At 42.0% G+C, this 18434-nt stretch overlaps 1 protein-coding gene across 6 annotated transcripts in view; it reads right to left on the reverse strand.

Annotated features, from left to right (window-relative positions):
• The window catches only part of TRIM36 (tripartite motif containing 36), a 55065-nt gene that overhangs the window by 29296 nt on the left and 7335 nt on the right, over positions 1 to 18434 (reverse strand). For 2 of the 6 annotated variants that reach the window (XM_012438725.2, XM_012438723.2), the window contains exon 2: positions 9170 to 9404. In XM_012438725.2, the coding sequence (XP_012294148.1) occupies positions 9170 to 9404 (235 nt within the window). Of the gene's footprint in view, positions 1 to 4236; positions 4267 to 9169; positions 9405 to 15246; positions 15325 to 16585; positions 16708 to 18434 lie in introns of those variants that run through there. The other 4 variants (XM_064376226.1, XM_012438722.2, XM_012438726.2 and 1 more) reach the window with 4 other exon arrangements.

Below are 18434 nucleotides of genomic sequence, written 5' to 3' on the forward strand. Positions count from 1 at the left end.
CAGCATACAAGGAATAAATCTCAAATAATAAAAGCCATCTGTGGCAAACCCATAGCCAACATAATACTGAATGAAGAAGAGTTGAAACAAGAAAAGGATGCCCACTCTCACCACTCCTCTTCAACACAATACTGGAAGTCCTAGCCAGAGCAATCAAACAAGAGAAAGAAATTAAGGGCATCCAAATTGGTAAAGAGGAAGTCAAACTGTCACTGTTTGCTGATGATATGATTGTTTACCTCGAAAACCCTGAAAGATCATAAAACGGATAATTCAGCAAAGTTTCAGGATACAACATTAATGTACACAAATCAGTCGCTCTTCTATACACGAACAACAACCAAGTTGAGAATCAAATCACAAACTCAACCCCTTTTGCAATAACTGCAAAAAAATAAAAAATAAAATATTTAGGATTATACCTAACCAAGGAAGTGAAAGACCTCTACAAGGAAAACTACAAAACACTGCTGAAAGAAACCATAGAGGACACACAAAAATGGAAACACATCCCATTCTCATGGATGGGTAAAATATTGTGAAAATGACCATACTGCCAAATGCAATCTACAAATTCAAAGCAATCCCCATCAAAATACCATCATAATTCATCACAGAATTTTTTAAAAAAAATTCTAAAATTCATATGAAACCAAAAAAGAGCCCACATAGCCAAAGCAAGACTAGTAAGCAAAAAGAACAAATCTGGAGGGATCAAATTACCTAATTTCAAACTATACTGTAAGGCCATAGTCACCAAAACAGCATGGTACTGGTATAAAAATAGGCACATAGACCAATGGAACAGAGTACCCAGAAATAAATCCAAATACTTACAGCCAACTGATCTTCAACAAAGCAAACAAAAACATAAAAGTGGGGAAAGGACATCCTTTTCAACAGATAGTGTTGGGATAATTGGCTACCCACACGTAGAATGAAACTGGATCCTAATCTCTCACCTTATACAAAAATCAACTCAAGATGGATTAAAGACTTAAACCTAAGACCTGAAACTATAAAAATTCTAGAAGATAATACTGAAAAAACGTTTCTAGACTTTGGCTTAGGCAAGGATTTTATGACCAAGAACCCAAAAGCAAATGCAATTAAAACAAAGATAAAGTGCTGGGACTTAATTAAAAAGCTTTTCCATGGCAAAAGGAATAGTCAGCAGAGTAAACAGACAACACATAAATGGGAAAAGAATCTTCACAATCTATATAACCGACAAAGGACTAATATCCAGAATCTACAATGAACTCAAACAAATCAACAAGAAAAAAACAAACAATCCCATCAAAAAGTGGGCTAGGGACATGAACAGACAATTCTCAAAAGAAGATATACAAAGAGTCAACAAACATATTTTAAAACGCTCAATATCACTAATTATCAAGGAGATGCAAATCAAAACCACAGTGTGATACCACCTTACTCCTGCAAGAATGGCCATAATGAAAAAAAATCCAAAAACAGTAGATGATGGCATGGATGCAGTGAACACGGAACACTTCTACACTGCTGGTGGGAATGTAAACTAGTACAACCACTATGGAAAAGAGTGTAGGGATTTCTTAAAGAACTAAAAGTAGAGGCCAGGCACGGTGGCTCATGTCTGTAATCCCAGCACTTTGGGAGGCTGAAAGTGGGCAGATTACCTGAGGTCATGAGTTCAAGACCAGCCTGTCCAACATGGAGAAACCCTGTCCCTACTAAAAATACAAAAATTAGCCAGTTGTGGTGGTGTGCACCTGTAATCTCAGCTACTTAGATGACTGAGGCAGGAGAATCACTGGAACCCAGTAGGCAGAGGTGGCAGTGAGCCATGATTGCGCCATTGCACTCCAGCCTGGTCAATGAGAGCGAAACTCTGTCTCAAAAAAAAAAAAAAAAATTACTAAAAGTAGAACTACCATTTGATCCAGCAATCCCACTAGTGGGTATCTATCCAGAGGAGAAGAAGTCATTTTACAAATGTTTATGGTAGCACAATTAGCAATTGCAAAAACGTGGAACTAACCCAAATGCCTATCAATCACTGAGTGGATAAAGAAACTGTGGTATATACACACGATGGAATACTACTCAGCCATAAAACAGAATGAATTAATGGCATTCACACTGACCTTGATGAGACTGGAGACTATTATTCTTAGTGAAGTAACTTAGAATTGGAAAACCAAACATCATACCATCTCACTCATAAGTGGGAGCTAAGCTATGAGGATGCAAATGCATAAAAATAACACAATGGACTCTGAGGACTAAGGCGAAAAGGGTGGGAAGGGGGTGAGGTACAAAAGACTACAAATAGGGTGCAGTGTATATTGCTCAGGTGATGGGTGCACCAAAATCTCAGCAATCACCACTAAAAAACTTACACATGTAACCAAACACCACCTGTTCCCCAATAACCTATGGAAATAAAAAAATTTTTAAAATAAAATAAAGAAAGAAGGAAAAATAATGATGGCTTGAAAAGGTAAGGAAGTAACGTAGACCAAAAATGCAATTATATATGTCAAACTGAATCTGTGGGGCCAATAGTATTTGCAAATTATGCAAATACTAGCACCTTGCACAACCAATTCTTTTTCCTACATATCTTTACTTCAAAGATAGATGAAAAAGTTAGCATAATTTTAAAATTTCCATAAATTTTCAAATTGGCTTATAGCAAATCCCCTAAAAAAAGTCAGCTTTCAGTCATTCATTTAACCATTTAAATATCAAAGAGAAAATAAAGTATTTCAAAACAAAGAGAAGAGAGTCAGTTCATAACAGGTTCCGAACCTCTGCCAGCTGCATCCTCTCTCATATTCTAGCTACAAATTCCCCATCGCTATCCCTGGACAGTTCATGAACTACCTCTCCCAATGGTGGACACTACTATTGGGCATTTGTGGCCTGATATCTTATGCTGCCACCTTAATGCTTCTTTGGTACATTCTATTTGATGCTTATGAGTTAGATTTACCTTTTGGGTATTAGCATTCTTTACCTTGTAAAAATTATTTTTCTCAGCTACCCTCTGAATCCAAAATGGGTAGTAAAAAAAGCGAACTGCTCCTATCTCTCCTTCCAATTACTAAGTTTCAACACTTAAAATTTGTATTCTCAAAAAAGCCAGTATGAGAAAGAATTATACATGGCTTCTAATTATGGCTGTAAGATTTTTAAATCAAGAAATGCAGAAGAAAGAGAGACAGAAAGGGATAAATTTCAGGCTTTAATTATTCTCCCATGAAATGGAGTGTATCACCAGCATTCCATAGAAAAGCAGTCAGTTATTTTTAAAGGTCAACTGGAGTGAAAAAAAAAATTAGTAAGATAGATTGGCTCATCTTTTACACAGAATCAAATACTTTAGAAAGCCTAAAAAAAGGAGTATACATTATTTACCCACAAGCGGGTAAGACCACTAAGTTAAAACTCTGATGCCAAGTACTTTAAAACATCAATAAAGACTCTCTATATACAAAACAAGCCAAGATTATATTATTAAATAGAAAAATAATCAATACCTTTAATAAACTTTTTCAATACATAAGAAAGCATTAGCTTATTTAACCTTTTAAATGTAGCAATATCAAGCTTTGCTCCACTAAGTAAATATAAAGAATTTTTAAGGACAGGCACGGTGGCTCACGCCTGTAATCCCAGAACTTTGAGAGGCTAAGGCGGGCTGATCACAAGGTCAAGATATTGAGACCATCCTGGACAACACGGTGAAACCCCGTCTCTACTAAAAAATACAAAAATTAGCTGGGTGTGCAGGTGAGCACCTGTAGTCGCAGCTACTCAGGAGGCTGAGGCAGGAGAATTGCTTGAATCCAGGAGGCGGAGATTGCAGTGAGCTGAGATTGCGCCACTGCACTCCAGCCTGGCGCCTGGCGACAGAGCAAGACTGTCAAAAAAAAAAGAATTTTTATGATACCATATACAAAAAAAAAAAAAACAAACAAAAGGGGTAAATCATTTTCTTCAAAAATATCTTGTCATGTATATTGACAAAATGCAAGCAACAGTAATCAGTGTTCTCGCTTTAAGACATCAGAACTTGCTTGGAAATTTAGTCCTGTTGAACTTTAAGTCATTTCAGCCCAATTTGTTCATTCTCTAAACAATTTTGAAGACTTGACCACTGATGTTTAAGAATCTGACACAAGATTATTTAATTTAAATCAAACACTATACTGCCTGCGGCCACAAAAGCGATAAAACATTTTCTACCTCTCCACCCCACAGATCGCCGTTGTGATGCTGTGAACAATGAACAGAAAGCCGGATTTAGAATTTAATTTCAAAGAGAAGATTCACAACTTGTTAACAAAAGATAAAGCGGTAACAGTGTCCTGCAAATAATACGATTATTGAATTAACAGGAAAAATGTGTTCTTCCTGGTACGCATGGTATTTATGAAGCCAGTAATATAAAACATCCATCAAGCAATCTTATTAGAATTAGAATCATTATTGGTGCAGCACTTAAGAGACTATACTTTGTCCTATATAGATTTGTAATGTCAAACAATCATACTTACAGTAACTGTTACAAACACAAAGTAAAAGCAAACATATTTTGTTTGACTTTTTACTGACCTATAAACTGTCATAAAAAAATAGTAAAACTAAATATACTCAGTTTAGATAAGGGGAAAATACAAAATGGGGCAAAAGTTTATATATATATGATCAAATACAGTAATATGGCTTTTATTTGTACATAATATGCTGTTGTGTTATACATACAAATCTTACTCCCCTTTCAAGGTACCCTTTTAAAAAACTGTCAAAAATATAATGCAACGTTATCCAAAAGAAATATATGAGCCAAAACTATAATATATGTAAGTTTAAATTTTCCAGTAGCCATATTAAAAAAACAACTGAAATTCATTTTAGTAACATGTTATTTAACCCACTATATCCAAAATACTATGATTTCAAAATGTAAACAATATAACAATTATTAAAGAAATACATAGATTTCTTGCAGAGTTAGCTCACTGCAACCTCTAACTCTAAAGCTCAAGTGATTCTCCTGCCTCAGACGCCTGAGTACCTGGGACTACAGGTGCATGCCACTCACTTGCACCTTGCTAATTTTTAAATTTTTAAAAATATTTTCACAGTCCTTTTTATTATAAGTGTGAATTTTAACTCACAGCATATCTCAATTCAGACTAGCCACATTCCAGGCACTCAATAGCCACATGTAGCTAGTGGCTACCATACTGGACAATCCAGGTTTAATTAATCCCTTTATTAGACCAGTGGCAAAACTAGACTGGATGCAGTGGCTAACACCTGTAATCCCAGCACTCTGGAAGGCCAAGGCACAAAGATTGCTTGAAGAGAGGTCTGAAATCAGCCTAGGCAACAAAGTGAGACCCTCGTCTCTACAAAAAAATTTTAAATAAAGCAGCAGTGTGCAAGTGAGTGGCATGCACCTTAAGTCCCCCGGTATTCAGGAGGCTGAGGCATGAGGATCACTGGAGCCTCAGAGTTAGAGGTTGCAGTGAGCTATGATCAAGCCATTGCACTCCAGCTTAGGTAACACAGTGAGACCCTGTCTTAAATAAATGTCTAAATGATAAAAATCTATAAAGAAAGCTGTCAGTAAAAAAGGACTATTACTCATTAGTCTACTAAAAAAACTTATAGGCAAATGTCCAATAAATAGAGGGCAAGTAACATCACATTTGTAATGCAATGACTTCTACTAATTTAAAACTGGTGATCATATAAAGGACAATCCTAAAATTTGCATTAAAACCTCCAGGAATGATTTTCATACTTGCAGTATTCTCACCCTCTGGGTGCTCTCTTTAGCTATTAACTTGCTCTGTATGTATTCTTGATAAAGAACTATGCTATCGTAATTACATCTGTTATAAAGCTTTGTACAATGCTAAGGATTATGTGTCTTTTTTTAAAAAAAGAGAAGGTGAGTCTATCTTGTTCATTGCTCTTAAGCATTTAGCCATATCTAGTAAATAGCAGGTACTCAAATATTTGTTGAATGAATGAATGCCACTGGTATAATAAGGCATAAAACTTCAGTGCTGGATATATGGCATGTGAAGAACAACTGGCCCAACCTACCACCCATAGCAGAAACACCGTCCACAACATTGCAGACAGTAGCCACCCACTGTTTTAAAAAAAGTCTGTAAATACTGATGGCCCAAAAGCTGCATGGGTCAGAACCAAATGTATGTTTTGGCTGTCCTGCCCTGTTAAGCTAGTGTGGTATTTTTAAATAATCTGAGTTGAAAATATTTAAAAAACAGAATTCACATGGAAGCCACTATCAAGTTTTTGTGAAAAACCAATAAATCTAACAATCTGACATCTTCCACCCTGGTAGTGCCACGTGATGACTGCCACCTTTAACAAGGCATCCGTTTTAGTTTCTACAGTCTCAAACCACACCCTGCTTCTCCAACAGGGAGTTCTAAAATCAAGTGGCTGCTGTCACTTTGGGCTGATGGTTTTCTTATAGTAGTTGAACTAATGGGAAAATAAAAAATTTATAGTCTCTATATTTATAGCAAAGAACTAAAATGAAGGAGAATCCGATATTTATTATGCCTGGGGCTCTCTTCATTAATGCACCTGTTTGGCCCTGCAGCATCTAAATTTGACACCTGATGTAAACACTTTTAGTAGCAGGAGTCTGACATACTTAGCCCATTTCATTTCTTGACAGCCTTAGTAGGGGTAGGGGGTTGTCTTCTTCCATGCTAAGTTAAATCTGCTTTCCTATTCTACCTACTCATTGAACTGGAACCTCTGCTAGAGATACCCAGCACACTCCTTCTATTCATAAGAAAGCTATCATATTCTGTAGTCTTCCCTTCTCCCCTCCTGTAACTGTTCTTTACAGAGAAAAGTTTTCGAATTCCACCATTCTAAATTTCCCCCCTCAGGACATAATCTAACTTCATAGGGGTTCCTCCTAAAGAAGAGGGAGAAACATCTCAGTAATTCTATTTCTGATCTAGACAGTGAAATGACGGTGGAATGGAACTCATATTCCAAAAGACAAATGCCATTATTATTGAATATAAGCCATTGTAGCATGCTCTATATAAATCTTGTAGTATGTTTGTCATTCAACATACATTCAACAAATATTTATTAAGCACCTAGAGAGTACCATGCTAGGTAAATTTCTGAAAACAGAAAATCATTCATCTAGTTCTTCATATGAATCACATAAAAAACTAGCCAAATCTTAACACCAAAAGCCTTCAGAATTTCACGAAATATGTATGTAAATGCAATCTAATTATAAGTAGAAATACTAGTACATAACTAAAATTTTACTTAATTGTGCCAAATATTAATATACAAAAAGGAAGTTTCCTTTGGTTGATCAAGCAGGGGTTCCCAATTAGCCAATGAAGATCTATCAACAGAATATCAAGTTTGATCTGGTAGGATTGATTTCAAGCTGATGCTGTCTGTCTTTCCCTCCTCAGTGCACCAGATTGGTAGCAAGGAAGGAAACATAAAGGTGATGACTTCACAATGATCATGACCCTTTATAACATCATAATCTCTGCACTCTCTCAGTTTGCCTGATGTGATGCTGCTCGTTTTTTTGTATATACAATTTCTATATGTGCAAAATATCATCCACATAACTAGTGACTGCCATTTAAAAAAAAAAATTTTCAAGACAGCACATCACCCTTAAAACAAATCTACTATTCTCCACTCTCTGACGGAGCACACATAAATGTCACCCAAGGAGACTCTGTATCACAAAGAGACCAAAAGAAGATAACATTTTCCAAAATATAACTTAGAGTCTTTTCTGAAAAGATTTTTTTTTCACAAGATTAAAAAGTTACTCCTATACTTGAGGAGGGAGAAACTGACAAGAGTGGACGAAAGGATTAAACTTGAAACCTCAAAGCCCAAAATGGGAAGAGCTGCTCTGAAGTCTGATACTTATGGCTGCCACTGACTCTCCTCCATGAAGGACATGCCTACCATGAGACTGCTATTTCCTCTCACTTTGGTCTTTGCAGCTGACTTCCGTACTAGCATTTGGCCCTGAATTTCAGTGTCTCCAATGATTTCAAATTAATTTTGATCTACATTAATCCTGCAGTGGCTGACCAGAAGAAAAAGTAAACCTATCCCAATAAGAAACAATTTAAACAGTGGCCATGTAATAAAAGATGTATGTGCTGTACATCAATTTCATTTTCTATACATTACTACAGAATTCTATTATTTATGGTGTTCAAAATCCTTCTTTTAGAAATAGACAAAAATGGATGGAGAGGCTGAACACAGTGGTTCATGCCTGTAATCCCAGCACTTTAGGGTGCCAAGGTGGGCAGACTGCTTGAGCCCAGGAGTTTGAGACCAGCCTGGGCAACATGGTGAAACAAAAAACATACAAAAATTAACTGGGTTAGCTGGGCATGGTGGCACCTGCTTGTAGTCCCAGCTACTCAGGAGGCTGAAGTAGGAGGAGCACTTGAGCCAGGACAGGGAGGCTGCAGTGAGTCAGTATTGTACCACTGCACTTCAGCTGAGAGACATGGAAAGATACTGTTTCAAAAATAAAAATAAATAGCAAGACTGACCCATGTCTGGTTGCAACTCCTGGTGAAGCTTGCTTATTGTATGCAAGAAAAAAAAAAATAAATGAATAAATAAAAATAAAAATAAAAAATAAAAAAGGATGAGGGATGAAGAAAATAAAACCCTCAGATGGGACTAGATGGGAAAAAATGACAAAAAATAATTCCCCTAAAAAGTTATCTAGGACTAGCCATTAGGCAGTCTCACTCCTTAACTCTGCAGTACTTATTTACCTATTACCATATATGTTTTCCCAGTTAGTACTTCAGTAGTCCATTATTTTATGTATCAAGGATATCACAGAGAATAAGTCCTAAATACAAACACAGTTAATAAGGACTTTAACACAAAGTTTGTGTTCAATATCCAGTATGTATCAAAAGACGAGTTCATTTTGACATTTTAACAGTGGGGTAGAACTCTTTATAACTATAGTTTTAATTTATTTACCTGGAAAAATTAACCCTCAAGATGACAAAAATAATTTTTCCTCCAGTTACCACTGAACATATATCTATCAGCTTCCCACAACCCAGCCCACAGTTCTAACACATACCTGGTCTGTTAATTCGGTCAATTTTATCCATGCTAGGGGAGGGAAGCCGAAGTCGAGGACTGCTTTGATTGGAGTTGTCTGATCCCATGTCATTGAATGAATCATCAAGAGTCAGCAGGAGTTCTTTTACACATTTATGACAGATACTATGTTGGCAAGGGAGAATCAATGGGTGAGTAAACAGCTCCTTGCATGCTGGGCAAATGAGCTCCCTTTCGATATTCTTAATGGTAACCTTAAATTGAAAGGAAAAGAATCCAAGTTAAAAGCTCTTCATGGGTAAATATATTAACACTGTTACACCTCTTACATAAGTACATGTGTTTACTTTTCTAAACAGAATTAAGAAAATAATTTAATTTTAAATTTCTTTTTCCCAAAAAAATTTAATACCATCAACCACCCTCAACACCCATAACCCAGAATTTAAGGGACATGAGACAGTATAAGCCAAAAAAAAAAAAAAAAAAAGAAAAATTATGTAAAATATTAGAGGACCATGATATTCTATCAAAAATTTTAAAGTCGTCGTTCGAATCTCCATCACCAGTGCACTGATTTAGGACTTCAGCTAAATCCTAAAAGTAGATCACATGAAAAAATATTGAAAATTTTTTTCATGTGATCTACTTTTAGGATTTAGCACTAAGAGTAAGACTATATTCCTATTTAGTGAATTAATGTTGTGACTGGCAAATGACAAGAGCAATTAAACACTAGGTGAGTCAGTATGTTCATGGAACCCCAGCTGGTATCTATTTACAAGCTGAATTATCAGCAATTTTCTACATTAAATGTGACCATTTTTCATATGCTGCAACTGTAATGCAGCTAAAATACCCAAGGTTCTCATGCCGTATATCAAAGCAATTATCTTAAAAGCAATTTATGAATATGTATTAGTCCATTTTCACACTCCTATAAAGAAATAGCTGAGACTGGGTAATTTATAAAGAAAAGAAATTTAACTGACTCACAGTTCCACATGGTTTGGGAGGCCTCAGGAAACTTACAAGCATGGCAGAAGAGAAAGCAGGTATATCTTATGTGGTGGCAGGTGAGAGAGAGAGAAAATGAGCAAGAGCAGGGAAACTGCCTTATAAAACCATCAGATCTTCTGAGCCTTTATTATCACAAGAACAGCATGGGGGAAATCCACCCCCGAGATGAGATTGCCTCCCACCAGGTCTCTCCCTCAACACCTTGGGATTACAATTCAAGATGAGATTTGAGCCTAACCATATCATTCTAGTCCTGGCCCCTCCCAAATCCCATGTCCTCACATTTCAAAACCAATCATGCCTTCTCAACAGTCCCCCAAATTCTTAACTCATTTCAGCATTAACTCAAAAGTCCAACTCCAAAGTCTCATCTGAGACAAGGCAAATCCCTTCTGCCTAGGAACTTGGAGAATCAAAAGCAAGTTAGTTACTTCCAAGATACAGCAGGGATAACAGGCATTTGATAAATGCTCCCATTCAAAATGGGAGAAATTGGCTAAAACCAAGGGGCTACAGGCCCTATGAAAGTCTGAAACCCAAAAGGGCAGTTATTAAGTCATGAAGCTCCAAAGTGATCTCCTTTGACTCTATGTCTCTCATCCGCTGTACACTGATCCAAAGGGTGGGCTCCCACAGCCCTGGGCAGCTCCATGCCTGTGGCTTTGTAGGGTACAACCCCCCATGCCAGCTGCTTTCATGGTTGGCATTGAGTGTCTGCAGGTTTTCCAGGTGCATGGTGAAAGCTGTGGGTGGATATACAATTCTGGGGTCTGGAAGACAGTGGCCCTCTTCTCAGAGCTCCACTAGGCAGTGCCCCAGTGGAGACTGTGTGGCGGCTTATACCCTACATTTCCCCTTTGCACTGCTCTAGCAGAAGTTCTCTATGAGAGCTCCAACCCTGCAGCAGACTTCTGCCTGGAAATCCAGGTGTTTCCGTACATCCTCTAAAATCTAGACAGAGGTTTCCAAACTTCAGTTCTTGACTTTTGTGTACCAGTAGGCCCAACACCATGTATAAGCCACCAAGACTTTAGGCTTACACCCTCTGAAGCAACAGTCTGAACCCTTTCAGCCACAACTAGTACTGGAATAGCTGGGACATAGGACCCAAGTCCCAGTGATGGCAGCTGCAGCCCATATGAAGCAGCTACTTCAAAGATACTGGCTGCAGTGGGGAAGACATGGCTGGACCTGCTTGCTCTGCAGAGCCAGCAGGAACCAGGAACAGCCGGGAGTCCTGTCCCTTTCTAAGTTGGTGGGGAGGGAGCCCCGTGCTCCTGAGTACAATTGCAGCCACCCAGCTTCAGCTCTGGACCAGGACTTTCCCTTGCTCTTGGAGGCCCAGGAAGCCCTTCTCCCCCTGCAGGCTCAGAAGTGCCTGCTCCTGCTGCTTGGCCTCTCCCCACACCCAGTGCCCACTCTGATTTTGGAGAAAAGTTGTGGCTGAGCCTGGACACTGTCATGACCTGGCCAGGTGTGTGTGTGCTCAGAGCAATGCTGACACACCAGCCCCCTGCCACCTCGGCCCCTCTGGACTTCAGGTGCTGATTAGCACCTGAAGGGCAGGGCTGAGGCCAACTCAACATGGTACTACAGGCATCCCTCAGCTAAAACAGCCTAGGCACCATGAACAGCAGTGGGAGGTAGACAGGCTCTGGGGAGGAAAGGGACATGTCCCTGCTAAAACCCCACTTTCAAGCCAGAGAAGGCCTGAAGCCTAGGGGCCAGGCTGCCAGTTCCACTGACTAGAGTAAGAACTTAGAATGAATTTTCTGGGCCCACCTGTGGCCACCCATGGACCAATAAGCACACAATTCCTCCCCTCTGAAGTGCATAAAAACTGCAGACTCAACCAGACTATGCCAGATGATGAGATGACCTGCCTGTAGATAGGACTTATCCACTCTGGGTTCCCTCTCCACTGAGGGCTGCACACTTGACAAATGACCTACCTGCAGAGAGGGGATCCCACTCCAAGTCCCCTCCCTGCTGAAAGCTGCACTCATTGGGAGGAACTGCCTGCAGAAAGCAGCTACCCACTATGGGTCTCCTGAGAGCTATACTTTTGCTCAATAAATCATGTCTTCACCTTGTTCACCCTCCAGTTGTCCATGTAGCTCATTCTACTCTGAACCTACCAAATAGCAGGACTAAACAAGCTGTAACACAAACAGGGCTAAAATACGCCCTCCTGCCTGCCATGTTGTAGGTGACAAGAAGGAGACAAGAGAGGAGAGAAGAGCTGCAGTCCTCCAGGGAGCCTGGACTTAGGAGCTCCCCAAGCCAGGGCTGTGACACCCTCTTGGTGGCTCTGCAGTTCCTGGTGTCTCCAAGTTTCTGGGTGCCACCATGTTCTCCAGTGCCTGTAGTGGAAGCTGCTTACAGTACACCTGGTCCAGCCACAGCAAGAAGCCAGCACCCATACTGGCACCTGGAGCTGCCTGCCCTACCACAGCCAGCATGCCTGGCTGTGCACACTGTAGCCCATGCTCACTCATTCATGCACACCTTGCTGCTCAGCACCTGGCTTCCCCCTTGGCAGGTGTGAGATCAGGGCCAGTGGCGAAAACCAAGTGCAGACTGCCAGGCCAAGCGGGCAGAACAAGCCCAGTGGACCTGAGCAAAACTTGGGAAAAGGCGACACTTGCCACAGAGGTTTCCAGCTGGCGAAGCAACACCCTGTAAGGATCCTGCGGTACCAAGGCTGTGTACAGCAGCAGGGTCCTGGGCCCATACCAGGAAACCATTTTTCTCTCCTAAGCCTCCAGGCCTGTGATGGGAGGGGCTGCCACCAAGATCTCTGACATGCCCTGGAGACATTTTGTCTTGGCAAAATGTCTGGAGACCATTGTCTTGGCAATTGACATTTGATTCCTCCTAAGCAAATTTCTGCAGCTGGCTTGAATCCCTCCCCAGAAAATAGGTTTTTCTTTCCTACTCCACGAAAAGGCTGCAAATTTTTCAAACTTTTACACTCTGCTTCCCTTTTAAACATGTGCTGCAATTTCAGATCATCTCTCTTAAGTTCAAAGCTCTGCAAATCTCTAGGGCAGGGGCAAAACACAGCCAGTTTCTTTGCTAAAGCATAGCAAGAGTCACCTTTACTCTTCTCTAAATGAGACCACCGTGGCTTGGACGTCTTTGTCCATATCACAAAATCAATAAACAAGTCTCTAGAAAGTTCCAAACTTTCCCACATCTTCCTTTCTTCTTCTGAGCCCTCCAAACTGTTCCAACCTCTGCCTGTTACCCAGATTCAAAGTCACTTCCACATTTCTGGGTAGCTTTACAGCAGTGCCCACCACCCGGTACCAATTTTCTGTGTTAGTACATTTTCACAGTGCTATAAAGAAATACCCAAGAGTGGCTAATTTATAAGAAAAGAGATTTAATTAACTCACAGTTCTGCATGGCTGGAAAGGCCTCAGGAAACTTACAATCATGGCAGAAGGGAAACAAGCACGTTTTACATGACAGCAGGTGACAGAGAGTGAGTAAGAACAAGGACACTGCCTTATAAAACCATCAAATCTTGGGAGAATTCACTATCACAAGAACAGCATGGGGGAAACTACCCCCATGACCCAATTACCTCCCAGGGGATTACAATTCAAGAGGAGATTTGAGTGTGGACACAAAGCCTAACCATAGTAGAATATTTAAAAAGTGTGGAGGACCCTTTAAAAAGGTTTATAAGCACCACTACAAATGCTCTCAATACTATACAGGCTTTCATTATTTTAAGTGAAAAGCATTTTAGACTCATCACAACTAAAAAAGTTTGAGGACCTCACACTAGTTTTCCCGTCATTTCTCTATGTAGTTTTTTCCATATATCCCAGACTTCAAATCTATGAATCGTATAGTCAGCATCCCTGCAATTTTAATAATAGTCCAACTTGAAAGTACTCATAACCTTATACAATCATTTCATCTACTAGAAATATATGGAAAATTAAAATCGACTTAACTTATTCTAATGAAATTTTAAAATCTAGCTAATGTGTTCTCCATAAAGTGACACAATGTGCTTCGATAATCTCTGACAAGTTAATTGCATTAGAGCCAACTGGTTTTATCATGTCAATGGGTCTTTCAATGCAGTGTCTTTTGCTGCATCACTCCACTATGTGATGAAGAGCCACATTTCCAAATCTATGAACCTCCCAATTGTTCATAGATTTAGAAATAAGATAACCAAACCTCACAATTCACATCAAAGAATACAGAATATTCACATCCTACCTCATTTCACAAAGGGTTTGACACCTAATTCAAAAGAAAATCTTGTCCGGGATGTCCAAAATAGGTTCTTACATTCCGTTTTATATGTAAATATGGTCAGTGAAGGTTTACTTCTCACCGTGAGGGAGGATCTAACATCTTTTCCATTTTTCTTGCACATAAAGCAGTGTCTTGAATCTGATTTTTTTAATCACAATAGACATAAAGTATTTCTTACCCCAAAGAAAAATTAGTTCATCAGTCATTGAAGGAGAAACAAACTGATTAAGTGTGACTTGGTGGTACCTTCAATTAAGCGGTTCCTCGGGAAACTTCGGAAGAATTGCACATTCGACACCTTCAAACAAAAACTCTTGTACTCCGACAGCTGCCAGGGCCCCAGCCCGCCCCGCGCGGGCAGGCGAAGCCAGGGAGGAGCCTCTGCCCCAGGCGGCGGCAGCCGGCAGGGCCCGCGAGGGTCACGACGCCTAGACAAAGGGCGGCTCCACACGCGTGAGGCACGCGCCCTGGCCCTCGGTTTGCACCCAACTCCCTAACGTTAATTAATTCTACAGTCTGAGCTCCGTTAGAGAGACCCTCCAGGATTCCCCGAGGTACTCAGGTGGGAAACCACCGGATTTGCGCTCTTCTCCTGCCCAGGGGACCCCACGTCCGGCTCTCAGGGGTAGAAAGGGGACGCCCCGGGTTACGGAACCTGGTCTCAGGCTGGGAAAGGCGAACAGGAAGCGGGGTCCCCACACGCCTGCCCTCACTCTCTCGAGAGGAGGTTCCCTCCGGGCTCCCAGCGGAGGAAAGAGAAAGAGCCGGGGCGGCGGTCCCCTCCGCACTCACCGGAGAGTCTGAGCCATCGCCTTCCATGGCAGCCTTCTGCCAGGTGTCATCAGCGGCACGCTCCACTCAGGTACACCGGCTGCCCCGGGCAGGGTCCGGTGGGCGGGTCCCTGCGGCGGCCGTGGAATCTCGGTCCGAAGCTGGAAGACGAGCTGGTCAGCCGGATCTGGCCAGCGGACCGATGCGGGGAGAAGTAAGCCGGGGCCGGCGAAAGCACAGGCGCGGAAGAAGCGAGCTTCGCTCCCAGCGACGGCCCCGGGAATCCCGCCCAGTGGCCGGCTGCTGCAGCGGCTCCTGCGGACTGCGGCGGGGCGGGGCGCCGCGCGAAGACCTGGGCGGGGCGCCGTGGGGCGTGGACAGGGCGTGGCCAGGGCGTTGCCTAGGCAACAGCACCCGCCGCACAAAAGAGGCGCGGCCGCCCGGGGCGGGGAGGCCGGGACTCGGCTGGGCGCAGGTATGGCACGCGGTTGGGACTCGGCGCCCTCCACCGCCACCTCCCCGGTCCGCATCAGCCCCTCACTCCCACCCTGGCAGCCGCTGGTCGCCCCATGCCAGGCTGGGGCGCCTCTGAGGAGCGGAAGTGAGTGCTGGGCGGGGGCCGAGGGCAGTGCCGGGGCTTGCCCGCTCCGCTGCGGCAGAGCAGCCGGCTGTAGCCCTTGCCCCCGGCCCCGCGGTGCCCCTCCGCTCTTCAGTTTGCTCTCCCTGAGCTTTCTCCACGCGCGGATCGAAGCCCGGCTTTCTGGCTCTGCACAGGACGATGCGGAAGAGGGCGAGCCTAAGCCACCTTCCCTGAATGGCAGCGGCGAGCACCGCAGAGCTGCGCGAGGCGACCAGAGGGAGACCCCGCCCGCCCCCGCCGCCGCCCGGAGTCAGGAGCGGCCTGGGGTTCCCTGTTCTCTCTCGGCTTGACTCCCTGCGTGAACTTCACAGTTCCTGACTGGACACCGAACACTCCTATCCTGCTTTCTGCTTCTATACCCCAAGGAGGGACCTCCCCTCGTCCCGCCCACCACCCGGGCCTCTGCTTTCCCTCCTGAGGACCAGAACAGAGGGTCCTGAGCGGCTCCGGCACCCACGCACCCCCGGGCGGGGGCGCTGCTGAGCGTTAAGGCGCCCGCCAGCTCAGGGACTCGAGGCGCACATTTCACCTGCCATGGCCCAAGTGCGTTTCTTGTGTTATTTTCAGGACACATAGAGAACAAATTAACCTAGGATTATTAGATCACGCCACTGCCTTCCTGGCTAGCTAAATAATTCATTCCTATGCATTAGGCTTTAAGAACCGGTGCCCTAAACTGCTGGGTAAGTAGGGACTACAGAGCTGTAGCGAGACATCCCGTTTAGGTTTTGAAATGCTTCCCACTTTTATTTCCTGTTTGGGAGAATTCTCTCGCTATGGCAAGTTCCGCCGTCTTCCCACAGCCCTGTCTGCAGCGATAGCCTCGTCTCCAATCTGGAAGCGAAATAAGGAGTGTAGAATTAAGAACATTGAGGTACTATAGCAATTTTTTCTAATGGAACACCCTCTATTTACAGATGAGGTGAAGAGAGAACGAAAGCCTTGCCAGGTAATAATGCCCGGGCTGTTCTGATCCGGATTAATGCCCATTCCGTGGCCACAGGTGCTAGACCTGAGGCGGCTTCCTTCCCACAGGTTCTGAAAAGTGCTAATCAGGAGGAGAATAACAAATGCCTGAGTGAATTAGGTGCCTATATACAGTTTTAAAGGCTCAGCCATTAAAAAGCATTCTAAGTCTGTTTCTCATACCCACCTTTGAGCTAAGTAACTCCCTAGCTAATTTCACATCAGCACACCTGCTTTGATCGAAAACTTATTAGTTGACAGAGTAAAAGTGATTAGAAGGCTCCATTAACATGAATTAAAGAGAAAACCTGTGTAGACAATATCTTAGACAATATCTTGTAGAAAATATGTTGATACAGCCTTCGATTATGCAAATCAGACTTCACTGAGCTATCATTTTCTACCTGATCCACAAAATTCAAACATGACGTTAATACACTTGGCAAAAGTGTGTCTCCAAAACAATAAAAATAAAAATACTTAGTCAGTGGGCACAACCTTGCCATTATCACCCCAGTTTAGATTTTAGTTGTGTGAGCAACTATCTGTTCATCCTTCTGAAACAGATCATTTGGTGGTATTTTTGTTTTGGTCCCAGGAGATGTTTAAGACCTTATATTAGTCTAGATTTGAGGACTTTCTAAGCCTAATTCTTTCAGAGTATAAGTGTCTTCTTGTTTTAAAGTAAATATAACTTCTTGAATTTTTTTGTGCCTCAAAGATGTTCAAAGTTAAAATAATTCACCAAATAATGGTATCATTGCCTATTTCTCTACCAAAATTAAATATAAGGTTTACAAAGCCTCTCTTATTTTGCTCAAACTCTTTTGTGGTAGTACATGTTGGTACAGCTTATCTGAAGGGACATTTTACAAATCCTATCAAAAATTAACTATTTGTACCATTTGACTAAGTAATTCCACATCTAAGAATGTTTCTACCATAATACTTGCACGTGTGCACAAAAACATATACAAAGAGGTTATTGAGACCTTATTTATAATAAGTAAACATCATTGATAATGTACATTCATACCACGGAATATTATGAAGCAGTTAAAATCAATGTACTGATGAGAGAGGTTCTAAAATATAATGTTAAAAAAGTACAAAACCAGCCAGGCACAGTGGCTTATACCTGTAATCCCGGCACTTTGGGAGGCCAAGGTGAATGGATCATGAGGTCAGGGGTTCAAGACCAGCCTGACCAACATGGTGAAACCCCGTCTCTACTAAAAATACAAAAATTAGTCAGGCATGGTAGAGTGTGCCTGCAATCCCAGCTACTCAGGAGGCTGAGGCAGGAGAATTCCTTGAACCTGGAAGATGAAGGTTGCAGTGAGCCAAGATCGTGCTACTGCACTCCAGCCTGGTTGACAAAGCTGACTCTGTCTCAAAGAAAAAAAAAAGACAAAACTATATGGATTCTGTATGCTGCCATTCTAGCCAAAAGACTAAGTAGGTATATCTGTTTATACGCAAACTAAAATAAGTGTCTGGAATGGAGCACAAAAAGTGATAACTACTGTGGAGAATTAAGGAGTGGAGTCAGGTATACAAGACTTACTCTTCACTCACGCTCTATGATCTTTGCATCTTATGT

This window comes from Aotus nancymaae, unplaced genomic scaffold (assembly GCF_030222135.1).
Source record: "Aotus nancymaae isolate 86718 unplaced genomic scaffold, 86718_ANA_hifiasm-v0.15.2.pri h1tg000014l, whole genome shotgun sequence".
In the NCBI taxonomy this organism is placed as follows: Eukaryota; Metazoa; Chordata; class Mammalia; order Primates; family Aotidae; genus Aotus; species Aotus nancymaae.